Source organism: Fukomys damarensis, unplaced genomic scaffold (assembly GCF_012274545.1).
Source record: "Fukomys damarensis isolate Sample0158 unplaced genomic scaffold, DMR_v1.0_HiC HiC_scaffold_15, whole genome shotgun sequence".
Lineage (NCBI taxonomy): Eukaryota > Metazoa > Chordata > Mammalia > Rodentia > Bathyergidae > Fukomys > Fukomys damarensis.
In genome coordinates, this window is record NW_022900927.1 from 57,445,729 (window position 1) to 57,467,235 (window position 21,507).

At 38.0% G+C, this 21,507-nt stretch overlaps 1 protein-coding gene across 12 annotated transcripts in view; it reads left to right on the plus strand.

The window, feature by feature from the left end:
* The window catches only part of Cfap54 (cilia and flagella associated protein 54), a 267,711-nt gene that overhangs the window by 162,206 nt on the left and 83,998 nt on the right, over positions 1-21,507 (plus strand). For 11 of the 12 annotated variants that reach the window (XR_781213.1, XM_033763843.1, XM_010629151.2 and 8 more), the window contains 8 exons: positions 2,501-2,708; positions 7,731-7,810; positions 9,671-9,840; positions 16,600-16,705; positions 18,561-18,708; positions 19,561-19,718; positions 19,882-20,064; positions 20,160-20,286. Coding sequence is in view for 10 of the 12 variants with exons in the window: in XM_033763843.1 (XP_033619734.1) it covers positions 2,501-2,708; positions 7,731-7,810; positions 9,671-9,840; positions 16,600-16,705; positions 18,561-18,708; positions 19,561-19,718; positions 19,882-20,064; positions 20,160-20,286 (1,180 nt within the window). In the remaining 2 variants the exon portion in view is untranslated. The remainder of the gene's footprint in view (positions 1-2,500; positions 2,709-7,730; positions 7,811-9,670; positions 9,841-16,599; positions 16,706-18,560; positions 18,709-19,560; positions 19,719-19,881; positions 20,065-20,159; positions 20,287-21,507) is intronic. The other variant, XR_781214.3, reaches the window with a different exon arrangement.

Genomic DNA, 21,507 nt, shown 5'->3' on the forward strand with positions numbered 1-21,507 from the left:
ACATAAGACGGTTTCCTTCTTATTTAAAGTAGGTAGCCCTGGCAACTACTTTTAATACTAGTTAAAAATATTAAAAGCTTGTTGTATACATGGCATTGTTCTGATGATGGCAACTGAAGTCATTGGTGAATTAACACTACAGAAAAATTCAAGACATCATGGAGCTCATATTTGAATGGCCAGGGCTGGGGGCTGGTAATAAGCATGACATGTAAGTAAATATTTAAAAGAGTAATGATGTAGTACATTAGAAAGAAAACTGCATGGGTAGAAAGAAACCCAGCAGTATAGGAAGGGTATTTAGAGCCTTAGCCTAGGGTGGAGATTGCAATTTTAAATGGAGCAAGTTAGCCTGTGCCTGAAGTCAAATGCAAGTCATGTCCAATCTGCAGAAGAAATCATCTAGAAAGGGTGAACAGTGATTGAAGGGCCCTGAAGTAGTACCAGCTGGTTTGGCGAGGGCCATCTTGGCCAGTGTGCCCAGAACTGTGTGAGTGATGAAATAATACTGGGAAATAAAGTCAGAGATAAATTGAGAAGGACCTTGTAGCAGCATTGCAACTTAGGCTGTTATCTGAGGAAAATAGGAAACCACTGAATAGCTTTGAGCAGAAACGTGGCTTGCTGTACTTGTTTTAAAGAGATTGCTGTAACCTGTTGGTTCCACTATGTGTCAGGCACTGTTCTGGTGCTGTCGATCGAACACATCAGTCAGCCAACCATAGGGACAAATTGCCAGTCGACATGGGGTTTCTGTGTGTGTGCACTGGTAGGGGACAACAGGAATATAGTCTTAGACATTGGGCATGTTGAGATTGAGCTGTCTGTTAGACATCCAGGTGAAGAAACTGAGTCAGAAGGTGATTTTTGAGTCCACTGAGTCAGAAAAAACTTGGAGCCAGGGAGAAAAACTTGTGATTTCATTGGTTGTTAGAGGAAATGAAAACCTGTATGAGAGCCTGTTTAAGATCTTCTAAGGTGAGGAGATGAGGAGAAAAGGAGGACGGAGTCCTGGCACATTCCCATGAGGTACAAGGGAAGAGGAGGGAGCAGCAAAGACCACTGAAGAAAAGTAGTGTGAAATGTTGCTGATGATTCAAGTATCATAAATCACTGAGTCTTAAACATGATTTTTTTCACATTCAACATCTCTGAAATCAGAATGTGTTTTATAGTTGACGATATGTGACAGTTTAATTTGCCTATAAAACCAGTTGATTAGCATGTTATAGGCAGGCTGAGAATCAAACATTGGATTTGGCCAAGTGTAGACCACTGGTGACCTTGACCAGAGGGTTTGGGTGTAAGGGTGGAGTGAGTTTACTGGCAAACAAAAGGCAGGGGTGAGGTTCGGTAGTAGAGTTTGTCTAGCCTGCGCGCAGCCTTGGGTTCAATCCCCAGGACTGTGGGTGGGGGTAGTAAGTGAAAGGATAGAAATTAGATTAGTGACAATTCTTCAGAGTGTTACCATAAAGAGGAACAGAAATTTGGGGTAATAACTGAAGAGGGAAGATGGCATATGGAGAGATTTTTTTTTTTAAACAGATGACAGCAGCATTTCTCTGTGGACAGTGTCTCCCACTTATGACAGGGAGAGAATGGCTGAGGTCTGTGGGGACAGGATTGATGGCCTACGAGCAGTGCCAGCCTTAGGCAGCAGGAAGGCAGGCAGGACTGTGGGGGAGGATGCTCAGGTGGGTGAAAGGGATGAGGCAGTGGGGTCCAGGGATTCCAACCACCTCAGTTTTGTCATCGAGCAGAGGAAACAAAGGCTGTGGCTGTGCAAGAGAAATAGGAGGAAGGTTCATAATTGAGGGGGCAGGGGTGGGGGAGAGGGAGAGACAGCTTTGAAATCATGGTCTTGGAGGGGAGAGTTAATAGACTGGCAAAATGTAGGAATACTAGGCAGCACTGAGACTTTAGTCAAGCACTAAAAGGAGGATGCCTTGCATAGTTGTGTGGTTCTTCTCCAGCCCTCTATTATAAACCATGAGAAGACTTAGAGCTGGAGTTCAGAGCTGCAGCTGTGATTGTGCCAAGGCAGTGGATATTGGAGGCAGAGGTACCTGGGAGTTGAGAGTGAGCATAGAGAGAGGTACGATTGCTCATGGGGGTTGAGCTGCGTAGAGAGAGGGCACACGCATCCACTCTTCCTGTTCACACCCCACGTGTCTAATGTACTCAGACTCAGACAGCTGTGTGTGCATGGCTGATGAGCCTTTGCAGTCTCTGTTTTGACAGGGTGTCCTTGCCCTCACTCAGCACCATGTCCTTCTCACTAAGTGGCAGGGCTGGCCACAGGTCAGAGATGGGTGGGGAAGCGTTGCTGAAGAGCTGAATACTTGTGACTTTCAGTGTCTCTCTCGGTAGACCGGGGCTTCATGTCTGACCCTGTATTCCTTCATCCAGTATCAAATGGACCATAAAGAAAGAATGAAGCTAATAATATCTGGAAAAAGTATTTTACTAATTTGCTCTTTTCACCTTTTCTTATTTTTAGGCACTTGAAGAATTAATAACAAAAAGCTTACCTCAAACTCTGGTCACTATTGGCCGACAGCATCTCTTAAATAAATTTTGCTTTGTTAAGGCATACTTTCTCCTTAGTGTGGCTGCAACAATAAATTGTATCCCGGATAATTCACTGAAAACGCTCTACTCAGGACTTACTACTGAGAAGAGCAGACTAAATCTCACAAACTTGATAGGTAAGTATTTGTTTTATCACTCACTGTTTCCACTTCTCTAACTTTTCCCCACTCTGCCTCCACTAAGCCATGTGAATGTGTAGTACGTAGAGTCTTCCATGTTTTCCTCTAGGCTCATATAATGAGACACATGTACTTATATCTTAGTACATACATTTCTATCTGTATATACCACAGTCATGCACACATACATATTTATATGCCCGCACTTAATAGAATTTGTCACAGATTTATAGAATAGTATGCTCTATTTGCTAGAATTGATGATTTTTGCATTTATACTCATAAGAGTTCTTGATCTGTGATTTTTCTTCTCTTGTAATATTTTTGTCAGGTTTTGATATCAGACTCATATTATCTTCTGCTTTAAAAGATAGATGTTATTAACGTTCAGGTATGGTGAGGCCAACAGATTGGATGCCAGACATTAGAAAGATTTGTACAGTTTCTGAGAGAAAGGGCATGCCACTCCACAGCGGGAGGAGCACAGGAAAAAGCTTTCGTATCCCCCAGGAGGCAGGAGCAGGAGGAAATTCTGGGCAAGGCCCTTTACAGTAGATTCCGTAGAAGAAACAGGTGAGGCAGGGGAAGCAGGCTTAGTGCTGGCTGGTTTGGGTAATTTCAGGGTTTTGTGGGGGGTTAGTGGCTGTCTCCAGTTATGTGGCACCCAACTTGGGTTGAGTAGGGCCGAAGAAGAATAGCTTGGAGTATAAAGGCCAATAAAGAAGGTGGTGGGAATGTGGTTTCTGGATGGTTTGTTTGCATAAAGAAAGTGTGTTCATACTGGCTTGTGTGTCTTTTTGATGTCAATACCATACTATAGCTTTATAATGAAATTAGAGTATGATGACTTTAGTTTTGTTCTTTTGCTTGATGGCTTTGGCTATTTGGGGTCTTTTGTGGTTCTATACAAATTTTAGATGTTTTTTTCTATTTCTGTCGCTATTGTCACTGGGATATTTATAGGAGCTATAGTACATTTATTGATCACTTGGGCTGGGGATTTAGCTCAGTGGTAGTGTGCCTGCCCCCTCAGAAGCACAAGGTCCTAAGTTCAATCCCTGATATAGGAAGAAAAAAATCTGTTTATCACTTGAGGTAGTATGGACATTATAACAATATTAATTCTTACAACCCATGAACATGCAATCTTCCAATTATTGTATCTTTTTCAATCTTTTCATTGATACTTTATAGTTTTTAGTGTATAGATATTTCATTTCTGTGGTTAAATTTACTCCTAAGTATTTTCTGAAGTTATTGTAAGTGGGATTCTTTTTTCTTGATTTCTTTTTGAAGTAGTTCCTTGCTAATGAAAAGATATGCTTCTGATTTTTTTTGGTATCGGGGATTGAACTTGGGTCCTTGCACATGTGAGGTAGGCAGTGGAACTGCTGAGCTAAATTCCCGGCCCCATGTTGCTGATTTTTGTATGTTGATTTTACAACTTTACAAACTTTACCAATTTAATTTGTTTTGTCAGGAATTATTTTTATTTCTGGTAGAGTCTTTAGAGATTTCTATGTATGAGATGATGTCATCTGCAAACAGAGACAGTTTTACTTTTTCTTTTCCAGTTTGGATACTTTTTATTTTGTTTTCTTGTGTAATTGTTTGGGGACTTCCAACATTGAGGTGAATAAAAAAATGGAAAAAATAGGCATCCTTCTGTTGAAATGGATCTTAGAGAAAAAGGCTTTCAGCTTCTCACCACTTTTACAATACTAGCTGTGTGCTTATCATATATGGCATTTATCCTTTTGGAGGACATTCTGCTATATCTAGTTTGTTGAGTTTTTATTGTGAAAGATGGTGAGTTTAATCAAGTGCCTTTTCCGCATCAATTAAAATGATTGTATAATTTTTAATCTTCATTCCACCATTATAGTGTATTATATTGATTGTATATATTGAACAATCCTTGCTTTTCCAAAATACATCCCACTTGATGTATAATCATTTTAATGTGCTGTTGAATTTGGTTTGCTAATATTTTGTTGAGAATCTTTGCATCTACATTCATGTGGGATGTTGGCCTATGATCTTATTTTTGGCAGCATCCTGATAGGACGTTTTTATGTGGAACATGTTTGCAAGTGTTTCTTCCTCTCCCATTTTTTGGAAGAGTTTGAGAAGGGTAGGCATTAATTGTATTTTTTTTTTTTGGTAAATTTCAGCATGAAGCCATCAAATCTTGGGTGTTTCTGTTGTTGTTTTTCTTGTTTTTTTTTTGTTTTTGTTTTTGGTACTGGGGATTGAACTTGGGTCCTTGCACTTGCAAGGTAGGCAGTGGCACCACTGAGCTAAATCCCCAGCCCTAATCTTGGGCTTTTTTGATGGAAGTTTTTTTATTCTGATTTAATCTTATTCATTCTTGGTATGCAGTCTTTTGTTTCTTCATGATTCATTTGTGGCAAACTATGTTTCTAGGCATTTATTATTTTCTTCTAGATTATACAGCTTGTCTGAATATAGTTATTCATAATAGTCTTTCATGATCCTGTGTATTTTTTATTCATTTATTTATTTATTTATTTTTTGGTACTGGGGATCGAACTCAGGGCCTTGCGCTTGCCAGGTAGGTGCCATGTCACTGAGCTAAATCCTGGCTCAAACCTGTGTATTTTTATAATGTTAGCAATAATATCACTGTTTTCATTTGTAATTAAATGGTTTTTCAGGGGCATGTTAAGTTAATTTCCCCATACTTGTAAATTTTCTGAGATTTTCTTTGTATTTATTTAATTTCACACTACTCTTATTGACAAAAAATAGTTTACATGGGATAGCTTTTCCATTTGTTCATTTCAGTGTGTGCTTCCAAAGCCAATAATACATTTTAAAAACTATTACTTTCTAATTTTATGACCGTTAAAGAAGCTAAAAGAAGAAGGAAGAGCAAGTATATACCTACCTGTTCCTCCTCTTTATCATTTCCGGTCCTCTTCATTTGTTCCTGTGGGTCTGTGTTACCTTCTGGAAACATTTCTTTAGTCCAGTACAGCCTTCACCCACTGTATTTCTGCAGTAATTATTAAATACATTGCATTTCTCTATTTTCTAATCCAATAATGCATTTTATACTTATTTAATGTAGTTGCTTGTTAAATTCGGGGTAGAGAAGAAAGGAGAACAAATATACATTTATACCACCTTCCTTGATAACCAAATCACCTTTATTGGTGTTCTTTGTGTTTTCATGTGGGTTTTAATTACTGTACAGGGTCTCTTTTTGTTAGCCTGAAAACATCGTTTCATATTTTAATATGGGTGTCTGATAGCAAACATTGTTTCTTTTTTTTAATTCAAGGGATTTCTGTATCTTGCACTCATTTTTGAGCGACAGTTTTGCAAAGTAGGACTCTTGACAGTTTTCTTGTTTGAGGACTTCATATGTTACCCCACTGCCTTCTGGAATCCATTGTTTCTGAGAGAAGTCAACAATTAATCTTATTGGGATTTGCTCAAAAGTGACAAGACTTTTTTTGTTGTTGTTTTTTTGTACTGCTTGTAAGATTTTTTTTTCTTCACATAATCTCAACACTTGGGAGCCTGAGTTAGGAGGGCTGTAAATTTGAGTCCTACCTGGGCAACATAATGGTATCCTCTCTCAGAATAGGTCTGGGGATGGAGCTCAGTGTGAAAGCCCTGGGTTTAATCTCCAGTACTGCCAATAAAACCTTATTTTATCCTTGACCTTCAGCATATTTCTGTAATGTTCTATTTGTAGCTCTCCTTTTATTTACTCTACTTGGAGTGTGTTGCACTTCCTTGATGTCTAGATTAATATTTTTACAATAAGTTTGAGAAGTATTTTAGCTATTATGTCTTTAAATATTTTCTCCTTTCCTTCCCTTGCCCTGTTATTTCTTGTACTCCCATTTTGTATATTTGGTGTGCTTAATAACATCTCATGTTCATTGACACTGTTCTTCTTTTTACCTGATTTATCAAGTTGATAATTTTTGTCTCTTCCTAGCTTTCTCTTCTCCAGTCCTCTCCTGCAAAATAGCCAACACAGGATTTCACCTGTACATCTAATGAATCTATCAATCTCCTCTAATAATTTTATCATAAACTCTATTTTTGAGAACATGATTAGATTTGAACTTCTCCATACTCTGTTGTATATGAAGTAGTTCATTTGCTTTAGTCACTTGTATGTTCTTGGATTTCCAGAGATTTTAAGCATACTTTTTTCTTACCTAATTTTCACCAGTTTCCCTGTGGAGTGGGTTCTTAGAGCTCACACATATTCTCATTCCAGAAATTGTTCTCCATGGACAACACAGTACGTTTCTGAGAAAATGCCCAGGTCTCCTTTTATACTTAGCTTGTCCTCAAATCCAGAGTGTCCTAATTCAGGAGAGTAGCTATGAGATTGGGACTAGAAGAGAAAAGTCAGTGCGTTACGTTCCAGAAAGTTTCAAGAATCTTTCCCTTTGGCACATTTTGTCTCTGTAGGTGGATATTTCTTGCACTAGATTCTAGTGAGATGATTCACTTTCTTCTGTTGCCTAGAAGCCAGGTTAATGAAAGCGGGCAAAGATTGTGATGAAAAATGTTTAACTTCCTTTTGGTCTAGAATAAGGGCAGACTTTAGCTGTGGGTGAGGATTTGAAAGATGTTTGAGTATTACAGATCATGCTGTTCTGAATGTCCTCACTCTTGGCTCTTAAACTGAGGGGCTCATGCATGTAAACAGATCTGATGCCTCCAAGGACATGTTGTTGACATGAAAGAAACATCTGGAAGCCTCAAAATACTTTGTGGATTTTAAGAGGTTTGGGACCCCAGAGGAGAAACCACTATTTTATATCAGTACTTAGCAACTTGAATAACATCATTTAGCATGCAAAAGATCCTTTTAAAATTATCTGATTTTGATATAAGAATATGTTTCTACTGATCATTGTGGTTTTTAATTGAGCTTATGAGTAGTTTCTCATCAGTGCCATTACAATTAATATGTAAAGTAACTATAGATATTCTTGGTGTTTCCAAAATTTTTTGTCTTTGTAGAGCTCCATTTAAAGGATGACAGAGGCTCATTTTGTCCGCTTATGAAAGTTAAAGATGAGTCTACTCTTAGCATGATAAAGGTGAGTCTGAAAATTTGTTCAAGTCATAGTGAATCAGTGATCAAAACACACACACTTAGGCCCTGGTCAGGCACACTTTCAGGGTGGTGCTTGGGCTCTAGCTTTTCATGCATAAGAATGGGTGGGGGCCAGAGATAGAATGAACTCTCCCTGAGAAAAGCAGATACCCAGACGTGTCAGGCTTGATTCTGCAACCTGATGAAGGTGCTGCAGAAGATATGATTTATTATTGGGTGAGGTCTGAGTATTCCATGCCCTGTTTCTCATGTCCTAATCATAGTGATGACAGTGGTGATACTAGCAGCCACCATTTATTCAAGTGCTTACTATATGAGAGGTATTTTGCATGGTTATTTGATTTTCACAACTCTCTGATATAGTTATTAATCATTTTTAACTATGCAGCACTGGATCATGAGAAAATTAGCTGAGACAGTATATGAAATTCAGCAGTGTCATGCATGTAATGAAATACAGGTCTGGGAGCAGGACCTATGTCTTTTTGATTAAAAATCTATGTTCTAAGCTATTTTATTAAATTGCCCTAGAATTTGTATGATGTTCACTACTTGTACAACAAATTTTTAGAGACCTGTTGATTGAAAGATTGTTTGGTCTTTTTATCTTTTGCCAAGTCCAGTTGCTATTTACTATTGATTGTCTACTATAAAATCTCATTGTCTTCATATTGTCAATTAGATAACCAAAGTTTAACATGAAATATAATCCATCTTCATTATTTGTGAATTTTGTTTGCTAATTAGCTTACCTGCTAAAATTTATTTATAACTTCAGAATCAATATTCTTGGCACATTTTTTATCATTTATGGACACACCAGGAGACAGCAAACATTGAGTTGCCCAAAGTATATATTCCTAGCCAAGTTGAACAAGATGACACCCTGACTTTTGTTTTAGTTCATAATTCCAAGTGTCTTTTTTTAAACTTTTTGGTCTGTTTCATACAGACCGAGCATGCATTTTCCAAAATGCTTCAGAACAGAAGAGCTGGAGATTTGAGTTTTTTGATTTTGTAATATTTTTGTAGACTTTACTGGTTGTGTCCCTAATCTAAAAATCCAAAAATATGAAATGCTCTGATATGATGAAACATTTTGAGTGTCTTGTTGGTGCTCAAAAGTTTTATTTCAGAGCATTTTGGATTTCAGATTTTTGCATTAGGGATACTCAACCTATATGTCATTTTGTGCTACTTTTCATGATGACTTTGATGTTTAAATTGCTACCTAACCATAGAGTTTAAGTGCTACCTAGTATTTCTTTTTTTTTAAATTTTAAATTGAATTTATTTCTATTTCTAGTATTTCTAGTAAGTGCTACCTAGTATTTCTAAGTGCCAGAAAGTTTTGCTGTGCCTTACAGATAAAATGCATGTGTTACATAAGCTTTGTTCAGCCCTAAGTAAGTTGTAGTATTGTGGGTTGTAAATCCAGAGTTAATGTATATCTATCTCTATCTATATATCAAAAATATATACTGTTTCCTTAAATATAAGTAAACATTAAGCAAGGCGAGGTGTTGATCATTTTATGCAAACGTGGTGACCAGAGGTTTGCAGAAACAAGCACCAGTTTATAGAACTTGGTAGAGCTACTGCTAGTCAGGAGCACAGCTGTCCATACTGTAAAGGATACTGTTGTCCGTGATTGTGTTCTGGTGTGGTGTTTTCTCTCGCTTTCTGTTTCCTTCTTGCTCACTGAGTTCTCTCTCCTGATGATTGGGTGCAGATTTCCTGTCTGGCCTTCCGTTCACTGTTACCTTGTAGTACGCGAACAGTATTTGATAAGAGGGAGACATCGTTTCTGAATGGAGGTGACTCTATGGTTTTCTCTCTGTAGTCTATTCTACTGATGGAAGCAGAAGACAAGCTGAACCTCCTCGTGTCTGAGGCGGAGCATGCTGGCCACGAGAACCTGTCCCAGTGCCCTGCTGGCGAGTTGGAGATTGTGGTGGAAGCCAGGCTTCAGCTGGCGGCAATTGCCCTACAGAGGCACCAGGCGGCATACAGGTCAGTCTCCTGGGGGCCCTGGCATCCGGAGCCCTTCCCCATCTGGGAAGCCCAGGGGCGCCCTCCTTTGGTGCCGCCTGGAAGTTGCTCATCCATATTTGTTAAATACACTCATATTTAATGTGTTAGAAACGCCAAGATCCATGGGGCTTTTTATTATTCAGGGGAGTTTTCGTACATTTTTACACCTAAAGTTGCATTTCTAAACTGAAAGTGCTTTATTAAAGCCCACTAACTTGGATGTTTAACGTCATATATAGAATGAACAAATTAACAGTGGTTTGGTTTTAATTAACTTATGTTTTTAAAAGACTGAACTTAAATGCTTTATACTTTTTTGTTTTGTTTTGTTTTGTTTTTACAAATAAAGACTTTGGCCTGTTTATTTCTTAAACATCCAAATAAAAAATACTAAAAAGCTATACTTAGAAAAAGTAGCATGTTCCAAGGACTTCGTATATTATCCCACTGTTGTGCTGAATTATTAAAAAAGCTGCTGTAGGTGGCAGATTGTTTAATGTTGTTAGTATCAGAGCTTTTATTTGACTTATTCATTAATTCTTTTATTTACACATTAACGATTTCACTGCCAGGCCCTGATCCAGGCCACTGAGACTACAAAGATGAACAGAATATAGTTCTGATATCCATATGCTCACAGACATATAAAAATTAGGTAGAGCAGTAAAAAATAATATATTTACATTGATTTTTTTAATAATAAATAATATAGAAGTATACTTTGAAGAATTTCCCATACCATTGCTTTAAATACTTCTATCACGAGGTCCTCTGATGTGTTTGCTCATGAGTCATTTAATAATGTCCTGGTTTCTTGCAATTTATTTATTCATTAAAAAACAATTTTGAGCACTTATTATATGCTAGGTAGTGTCCTAAGTAAGTTCTTGGGAAACATTCATGCCCCAGTGGTTGCATGGAGAACAGATAATAATAGTGATGAAGTCTTAAACTCATGAAGTTTATATTTCCATAGGTAAAAAGCAGGCTGATAGAAACTATAAATAGAAGTCAATTACATAGCGTGGTCATAATTGCTTAGCTCTGGGAAGACTATCAGGCGCAGAGTGGGGAGACAAGAGGGAATTATTTTTAAAACCATGCAATTATAACAAAATGTGTGAGTCTGTATGTTTAGTGGCTAACAGCTTATGAGCTGCACCACTGCTCTTCTCCTGACCCCACCTGGGCAAATAAGAAAGACCGTTTGTTCCCTACTTTGGTGCTGGTGAGAAATTTAAGCCCTACAAAACCTGTCCCATGACAACCCCAGCGCCCCAAATCTGTCTCTTTGTTCTGTCGAGACATTTCTGACCTTTCCAAGAGCCTGCTCTTCTGAGCAGCTTCATGATGTGCTGAGTGAGTTTTCTTGTACCATCGATGTGTGTGTGTGTGTGTGTGTGTGAGAGAGAGAGAGAGAGAGAGAGAGAGAGAGAGAGATAAACGTACTTGAAGAATAATCTTAACCCTAACTGTAACTGTAACTGTAATCCTAACCCAAACCCTAACCCTAACCACATCTGGATCTGATTTTATACTATAGGAGTATAGGTTTAGGGGAATTTATGATTTTTGTGGTTTCTAAGCAGTAGAAAAAGAACCCACAAACTCTCTTTGGAGCATTGATTCTCAATGTGTGGTCTGTAGCTCTCTAGGGCTGTGTCTCGGGTCCATTTAGTAGGTGGTCTATGAGCTGGAAGTATCTGTTCTGTTAAAATAGACACCATTTGCCTTCTTCAGTGTATTGTTTTCATTGATGGTGAAAGGCAACAGTGGAAAAACAGATGCCTCGCCATGAATTGAGGCTGTGGCAGCAAACTATCATAGCAGTCATTGTAGTCTTTAACCCTCCACACTCACAATTTAAGAAAAAAACAATTGTATTTAAGAATGTCTTTAATGAAGCAGGGTGAAACATTCCTCACACTTATAAATTGCTATGCTTAAATGTACCTGACATGGTTGGTGGGGACCCTGAACAGGAAGTACGAAGTATTCCTCGGCATTTCTGCTGCGTATCAAAGTTGATGGTGATTGAGAAAGAACACACGGTGATTGAAAAACCATCTCTGTTTGAAAAAAAATAACTGACAGACTGTGGTTACTCAGCTTTGGGTACTCGGCAGACATTTTCTTAGAAATGAGCATACCACACATAGGCAGACAACTGATAATGTTTGTGGCCAATGATAAAATTTGAACTTTCATAGGAAAATTGGAATTTTGGACAATTTGTATTTGCCGCCATGAGCTTGACAGTTTGCTGGTGTTTATTCTTTTTCTGATGAGAAGAATGAGAATATTCACAAAAATATTTTTTACTTATATTATGGAATACTTCACCATTTGGGGTATCTGTGTAACTCAGGGAGATAATTCCTCAGTATGACCTGTGAAAAGAGTTAGAAAGAAATCAGTTAGCGAGATAGACCACTAGATTTAAATGCAGTGGGAGGTCGGACAAGTTTATCAGTATGTGGAAATTCAGTTCTACATGGGAACGAACTGTAGAGAAACCGTCCCTCATCACATTTTGGTACAGTGTTGTGACAGTGAATCTTGGCAGAATCAGGTTTAGTTTGGGAGCTGTGCGGGGGGTTGGAGCACCACACGTCTGGGTGGTCACGAAGGGACGACCTTGGTATTGTATCTGATCCCTGGCGCCTTCCTCCCTGCCACTGTCCTACTCTGCTTCCTGCCACCCTGAGCTAAGCAGCTTTTTTCTGCCATGCCCTTCTGCCACGATCTTTCTGCCTCAGAGCCAGCCAGCCACAGATCGAATTCCCTGAAACTGAGAAAATGAAACCTTTCTTCCTTGAAGTTGGGAGTTGTGTCCCAGTAACAGGAAAGCTGAATACTATAGTATAAAATAAAAATAGAGTTTTTTATCATATTTCTTTCTTTCCCTTATTAGCTTTTTCTTTTTCCCTAATTAGCTTTCCCCTACCCTTCCCACTTTCCCTACAAATTAAGTGTTTGTAAAGGGGAAGGGGAGGAGGGGTGAAGGGAGGGCAGGAACAAGGGGAAAAAATGAGAACCAAGACCTGTCATGTAGAGGTACAAGAGCCCAATGATGAATGTGACTGTACTGTATACCTAAAATGTACCAATAAACTCAATGAAGAAAAAAAAACTTAAAATCTTGTCTGTATATGCCAGCAATAAAAAATTTTTCTTAAACAAAAAAATAAAGTAAAAATAGTAATGTAACGATACTATTAAAATTGTCCTCCCATTTCCAAAAATTACCTATGTGAGGCCTCATCTTTTTCATACTCCACCCAAAATAATATTTCTCGACAGCCTAAGTGTTCAAGCAGATATGAAATTGGATAGTCTCCTATGAAGCCAGACATTGAGAATAATGTCATTCTTCTAACTTCTTAAAGAAAACACAGTTGTTTTGCATATAAATTATTTATATTAACATGTAATGGATTCATTATTTTTATTTTGAGATGAGTTAAATAGTGAAGACATTTAAAACTTCTCAGTTTAGCCGGGCATGGTGGTGCACGCCTGTAATCCCAGCACTCCGGAGGCTGAGGCAGGAGGATCACTATGAGTTTGAGACCAGCCTGGGCTACATAGTGAATTCCAGGTCAGTCTCAACTACATAGTGAGACCCTGTCTCAAAAAAACACAACAACAACAAAAAAAACAAAATAAAACTTCTCAGTTTACTTTCCAGTATGGTAAATATGTATAAAACTCTTAGGGATCCTAAATAACTTTCAGGTATGTGAAGGGATGGTGAGATGAAGCTTGCCAGGTTAGAGGACTATCAGATCTTAGAGGACAGTAGTCATTTATTAATGGTGAAAGGGCTTATCCTATTCCAAAATAAGAATCGTTTTCCCTGTTAGAGTTTCCAAGCAGAGGAACTCCTAAGATACCATTTTCTACAGAACTCTTTTTCTCCAAACTATGGCTCTGAAGTAACAACAGCCTTCAGATACTTTTTTTTTTTTTTTTTTTCTGTCGTGTACCATCACTGTTTCTCCACTCTGTCTGTATCCTACATTCCTTTGGAATGGAGGATATGAGTGATTTTTTTCAGGGAGTAAAAAGGAAATGAGAAACTAAAACTTACAAATTGTCCACAGAAAGGATTGTCATAATAGAACTTTAATTTGAAGACCAGATAGATGTATGCAAGTAATGTGCAAGTATGTCAGAAATGCTCCTTCTTTAAATACATGAACCTGGCCCTTGGGACAAAACCTGCAAAAACTAATGTTGCTGCCTTTTTGGAGCAGAGTTGTCATTTGGGGGAAGCCTACTGTCAGGCTGAATGAGTTTTTCCTCTGTGAACTTTACCCCCCATGAGCTTCTGTTTGGACACTGCTGAGAGTGTTGGACAGTCCCTTTTCCAAATGATGGTTAGCTTGACATTTCCTGATACTTCTAATAAAATTATGTGTCAAGGAAATTGAAAGGCACATTCCCTAGGGTGACAGGTAGAGTGAGCAGCATGGATTTTATGAGAACAAACTGACCATTTTTGTCATGAATGTTAATAAGAAATAAATGGGATCAAAGTTATCCACACTATATTTCTACTTCTGAGGGCTTTCTCTCTCTCTCTGTCTCTCTGTCAGAATCTTTTTTTTTTAATAAGTGTTTCCTCCTATTCTCCTTTGTATTTAATTTATTGCCTAATAGAAAATATTTAAACATTTAATTTTGTGTGAGAATGAAGCTTCCTTCCTTTGGGGTTTTGGGCTGTTGATAGTAGGTAACCCTGTGCACTACAGTGGAGAAAGTGGAATTTTCCATTGTGCACCTGCAGTGCTTTGAGTGTTTGTCCCCCATAATTCATGTGTAAGGGACTTAATTCCCAAAGGCATTATCTTAATGGTGTTTGAAGACAGGGCCTTTGGGAGGTAATTAGGGTTGGATGAGGTCATGTGGGCGAGGTTGTGATCATGGCATTAGTGGCTTTGTTAAAAGAGAAAAAAAGAGACCCTAGCAAGCTGGCTGTCTCTCCCGCATTATTCTCCGGCATGTTACGATGCAGCAAGGAGGCCCTCACCAGGTGCTAGCATCATGCTCTTGGATTTCCAGCTTCCAGAGCTCAGCCATTCTTTGTAAGTTACCTAGTCTCAGGTATTTTGTTATACTGACAGAAAACAGGCTAAGACAGCAACTAAGCACTGCCAGGTAGATTATAACACCCTAGTGTCCTATATTTTACCCACTAAGTTTTGGGGCTGGCAAGGTGTCAAACATCATACTTCATTTCCCTTGAAATCAGAATATTGACTCCAGCCTAAGAGTATCAGCCTGGGCATCATTTTCTTCCAGAGTGCTCTGAAGCACCAGCCTTCGAAGCTACCGAGTAACAAGGTGCCGTACTTAGAAACGTGTGTAACACTGAGGGCTGGAGACAGATGGGAGAGGGAATTCTGTGTCTGTATATACACTGTGTCTGAGTTGTGTTTGTTGTTGTTGTCTTGCTTGGTTAGTTTTATTTTAAGTAAAAAGCAATAAGGTTAGATAACCATGATACCTTTATCATGATACATAGGAAAACAGCAAAATATGAAAAATAGTTCATATCATTTTTATTTTGTAGTTATTGACAAAACTGATAAAAATGCTGAAAGTGAGAAATGTCTTTCCACCAAGAGAAAATATTATAACAAGTGTATAAACACAAACATGTATCCCCTTGTAAAGTAAAGGTAAAGGAATGAGTGACGATAGAGATTTCCCTCTTAGGGTGCCATCAGGATATTTCCTGAGAATTCTTCCTTTCCATTTTCCCTTTTAAAGACATGAGGATCCATGAACAAACAAATACGAAAGCCTTCAAAGTACTAAAAATTAAAGGTAATAAACTTCTTCAAGAAGTGGGGAAATTTTTTCCTTTTCTCAAATAGCATCCAGCAATGAGGATAGAGTAAGAATCTATATCCTCTTTCCTCCTGCAAGGAGCAGCCGAGCTGGCTAGGAAGAAGGGAAAAAGATATGGCCTTCCACCGCTATTAAGAGCCTAGCTCAGGAGTTCACTGTCCAAAAACCTGTGCAAGTATTCCAACACTGTGTGAAGATTTGAAGGAGCACTCAGCCAAGGAAAGAGATGAATTTCATAATTAAGAATTTAAGAATGAGGAAATTCTTCTGTAAAAGTGATTGGTGGTGGGCTTGTGATAGGTTTGTGCTCAACCTAAATAATGATGTTTGCATAACTGAGTGCATGTTTCCAAACTGATCCTGAAAAAGCTAACCAGTCACAAAGGTAGTAATTGTAATGACCTGTTAGATTGTAGTAATCGAGCAGGTGGGGAAGAGATAGGGTAATGAAAGAATACTAAATTCTTTATCTTCGTTTTTATTTCATTTTATACTTTGATAAGCAGATAAACTGTTTTTAAAAAACTGACCAGTGGGGAAGTGTGTTTCTGCAAACATTAAAAATAAATGCTGTTAGAATCTAAACCAGAATATATATATTTAAAATCAATGTGGTAAATAAAAGCAAAATTGTCTATAGCAAAAGACATAAAACACAGGAAAAAATATAAACATAGAAAGTATAAAATAGTAGAATAAAAAGGCATGTGAATTGTGACAATGAATGTAAAGTTGCTGCGAATTCATGTATTTTTAGGGTTTTTTGGTTGCAAGTGACAAAATTCCAACTGGAATTTTTTTTTGGAGCAAATATTTAGGAAATAATATATAAATGCTACAAGTATAATAATAGCATTAAAAACATATTCTTTCTTGTAGTGCTGCAATAGTATATTCCACACTTAAACTTCTCCAAGATTCAAAACTTTTTAAAAAGAAGGTAGTACAGGATGATGCGGAGAATCCCATCTCTTCAGGAACTTCCGTACGTATGAACTTAACCCATACATGCCAAAGATTGAAATTTTTTGATTTTTTGCATGAAATTCATATATATTACCTAGGAAAATTCAAGACACAAAGATTTGAAGAGAAAACATTGCATCACATTTCACTGTTATGGGGTTTCCAAAACTGGCTCACTTAGGCATTGAAGGATTAATGCTTATCCCTGCAGTACCTAATACATAATAGCTGTTGACACACTAGGCAATTAATTATATAATTATTTGGATGGAGTAAAGGGGTAAAGTTGAAAAGCACTGAATTCAGAAAAAAGAGAGATCTAAGCTTAAGTTGAATTTATGCTATTAACTGGCATGCCTTAACAAAAATCTCTTAAATTTCTTTTTATAAAATTGTGATCTTGTTTGTGACCTGATGGAATTAGATATAATCATTAAAATTTCATGCAGATACATCATTGTAGTAAGCCTAAAACGTTTTCTCTAGCAAATGAAATTGTCTCACAAAACCTGCCCTTCATGTAGCTTTTGAGTTTTTTACCTGGGCATTGCCCGTAACACACCTGTGCCATTTCCTTCTTTGGCTTCCCCATAGAGCATTCGTGTCTAAGCTGTCAGATGTATTTCACAACTGTTCCCACATCCTGTGATTGGACTTTGATAAGCCTACATGATTTAATAATATAGGGCTCATTAGGATTAAAGTAGAAAGATGCATCACATAGAAATCGTCCTCATTATTTCAAGCATCACTAATAAAAACTGTAATATCCAACAACATTACAAATTAGCAAAACTAATTGTCCTAAATAGAGACTCATTTCTAACTACATTAAAACTGATAGCAATACTAAACAGCAATCTAATTGCAGAGACAGATTTAGAACATTCCTCGTCCACCAGATTTTGCCTCTTAGGGAATATTTGGAAATCCCAGGGGTATTTTGGTTATTTCGGACAGAGAAAGTACTACTGGCATCTACTGGTTAAAGGTGAGGGACACCAGGAAGCACCTCGTAATGTACAAAATGACTTCTCCCACCACATAACAATTACTACTTGGCTCAGAATGTCAGTCAGTGTCCCAAGGCTGAGAAATCCTGATTGGAAGTGGAGTTGGACTTTCCATGAGTAACAGGAGATGTAAACATTGGGAGTTTAGGTTTTATTGCTGGGTGTTTTTTCCTCCTATTATTAATGTAAATACTGAAGGCCAAGAGTACTTGGCTGGCTTTCACACTATCCTGCGGGTGGGCTCTGTGCCCTGCTTATTCTTGTTCCCAGGGACGGCTTGACCCCCGTCTTCCTGTAGCCCCCCTGTGTCCACATTCTGTCCCCCTTTAAGTCCCATTAGCTGCTCCTGGGTAGCAGGTGTTGCTGGCTGGTTGGATGATAGTGCACTGCTGTATATGCACGGCAGGGAATTCTAGAACACATAGGGTTTTTCTAGAAGATTTGATGTTCCCAAGTGTCTGTGACTGACTCCAGCTATAGGCTGAATTCTTCGTGTAAGCTCCAATCTGGGGCCCACAAGAAAGACATTTAAAGATAGCCGTTGTGACACCCCTTGGGTAGGAAGGGCACTTTCTTCACTTTTATACCTAAGGAAGGATTTCAGTTCAAAGAAAAGGAGAGAATTTTAAGGTAACTTAGGTACTGAGAGGAAAATGCTCCCTGTAGTTCCCTCCCAGTAGTTCCAGAGGATTTATTGGCTCAGTCTCTTTATTTTATACAACATGCAAGAATAATTTCTAAATTTAAAAACTCAATACTGTGAAATGCTACTGGATGCTTCTCTTGATTTACATTTAGCCCTGGGCAAGAACTTTGACATTATGAAATGGGAAGAGAACCACCATTTTAATATTTTTTTAGGTCACAGAAAATAAAGATGATAATGAGCTTTTGGATCCGATTTCCTTGAACGCCCGAGAATATTTCAATATCCATCTGTGGCTGCGGTGCCGCTTAGCACTCGTGACTGCATTTGTCGCGCAGATCCGTGGCATCGGAATTGTGAAAGGTACAAGTGCTTCATTTTCTGAGTCAGTTGTTTTCGTAAAAGTGTATGCATGTGAAGGGAAACACAGGTGTATGTAGGTGAAGGGGTTTTGTTCGGATATATCGTATTATAACATTTACATTTTATCATTTTCTAGCTTGATCTGCTTCTGGAATTTAAAGTCCAGGTTATGTAATAAGAATAATAGCTTCCAGCAGTCCTTTGTGTCGATGAAAGTGGCATGCAGGCCACAGAGAAGTGGAAAACAGCCAGGAGATTGCAGAATACACTTATATCCCCAGCCCTTCTTGTCATCTGGGGAGGTGGCAGAGTGTCAGAGTAAAGAGCACAGACTTTGGAGCCACTGAATTTGGGTTCACACGTTGCTTCTACCAGTTCCTGGCCAAGTATTTCTTGGCTGAGTCTCTTCTCTATCTTTCTGTACTTCAGTGGTCTGCTCTGTAAAATAGATAAAATTGGACCTGCTTCCTAGATTATTGTCAAAATTAAGTGGCTTACATCTGCAGTCAGATAATAGCCTGGTGCATATAAATTTTTTTGCCAATGATTAATATCTGTTTTATACTTGTCTATTCACCACTCTTCTGTCCATCTTCCACACAAAATTATTTCATGCAATAGTACACGAAAATATTTCGTGCAGCATTGGACTGTTTTAAAGTACTTCCTCCAACTTTCACCTCATTTCTTTTTAATATTTCATGGAGAGTGTATTTATTTCCATATTAACATCTCTTGTTCTTCAACCTTACTACACTGTTCCTGTAATGAACCTTGGAAACATCATACATACATGTATATATGTTCCTACTTCCTTGGTGCATTTTAAGCGCCCACACTTGTTTATTTTAGAGAACGATATGACAGATTGTTTGAGCCTCATCAAGGAAGTGTGTGTGGAGGCAACAAGCGCTGATGACACGGAGATGGAGGCTGAATTTCTGATGCAGGCTGTGATCCTTGGCCTGCAAGAAAAGCATCTAAAGGCCGACATCATCACAAACCTTCAGGTACACAGAAATCCATGTTCACATTATTGTTTAGGAAAGAGTCCACTAGAACAAAAGGAGAGGAGTTTAAATATTTTGGGTATTGAAGGCATAACAAGCAGCCACCTCTTGTTTCTGTAAATTGGAAACCGTGCTATTGAATAAAATACTTCTGTTTTAATAGGATATAATACATTTGCTTGAAGGAAATGAGTTTATTTCTCCTCGGTCTTGGTTAACGCTGGCAAGAAGCCTTGTTTTACTGGATGACCTAACAAAAGCTGAGAAATTTAGGCAGCAGTCTCCCTCCTCAAAAACAGAAATATTAAAATTTTTGACTCAGGCTCACAACATTCTTATTGAACAGGTGAGAATACCTTTGTGTCCACAAAACTAAGAAAACTTGCTTTTCTGTTCGTTTTTTTCTCATTCCAGTTCCTCATTACAGTGTTTCTTTTATAGATGCTAACTTTGGGAGAAACAATTGAATTTCCTTTATCAAATTCTGAATATGCAAATCCATTACAGCCTTTAAAAAATATATGGCTTCCTCATGTCATGTTATTGGCCAAAATAAAAATGAGAATTGGTAAGAACTTTGAAACATGTATGGCATTTCAGTAATGTGCAATTTTGATGTGTGATTTTAAGTTATTTTCAGCCAGGCTTTCATATGAGTACATTTAAAAGGGGAAAGGTTTGTGAATACTCAGGATACATTTATCTAAGTGTCTGGTCACTTACCATGTGTGACTATGTGATATATGGATGATTTTTTATTTTATTTATTTATTTATTTGGTACTGGGGATCGAACTCAGGTCCTCATGCTTGCAAGGCAGGCGGCAGAACCACTGAGCTAAATCCCCGGCCCTGGATGATTTTTATGTATGAATAATGTATGAAGTGGATTACAATAAATATAACACGTATAAGTACTTTGGACTATATTAATTTTATCCAGTTAATCATTTCAATTGAAATAATAACCATATAGTCTATTTATACATTTCAGTAAAATTAACAGGAAAAATTGTGTAAAAACAAAGTACAACTACATTTCTTAAGTAACACTATTTTTGTCTACTAACCTATTTAAAAAATCTGAATTTTAAAAAATTTGTGACACCCACAAAGAATGGCTGCTATCAAGAAATCACACAATAACAAATGTTGGCGGGGTTGTGGGGAGAAAGGAACCCTCCTCCATTGTTGGTGGGAGTGCAGACTAGTGCAACCACTATGGAAATCAATATGGAGATACCTCAAAGAGCTTGGACTGGAGATTCCATTTGACCCAGCCATCCCTCTGTTGGGTATCTTTCCAAGAGAACTAAAAGAATCATATCACAGAGAAGTATGTGCACCCATGTTTATAGCAGCACAGTTTGTAATAGCTAAAACTTGGAAACAACCTATTTGCCCATCCGTTGGAAACTGGATAAAGAAGTTGTGGTTTTTCTATAAAATGGAATATTACTCAGCCATAAAGAGCGAGAGAATAGATTCATTCATAGGAAAATGGATACATATTGAAGATATACTCCTAAGTGAAATAAATAAGTCCCACATGTGTAAATACCAAATAGTTTCCCTGGTGTGAATATTCTGCAACAATGCATAAGATTCTAATAAGATTACTGACATTTAGAAATGGGAGGAAAGGAGCTAAAGGTGTAGGGAAGGTGTGATACGTAGGGGAAGAACAAAAAGGGAAAAGAAAAAAATGTGAGAGAATGAAAAGATGAAAATAAAGTGTTTGTAGATGGGGAGGGGAGGAGGGGGGGAAGGGAGGGCAGAGGTAAGGGGAA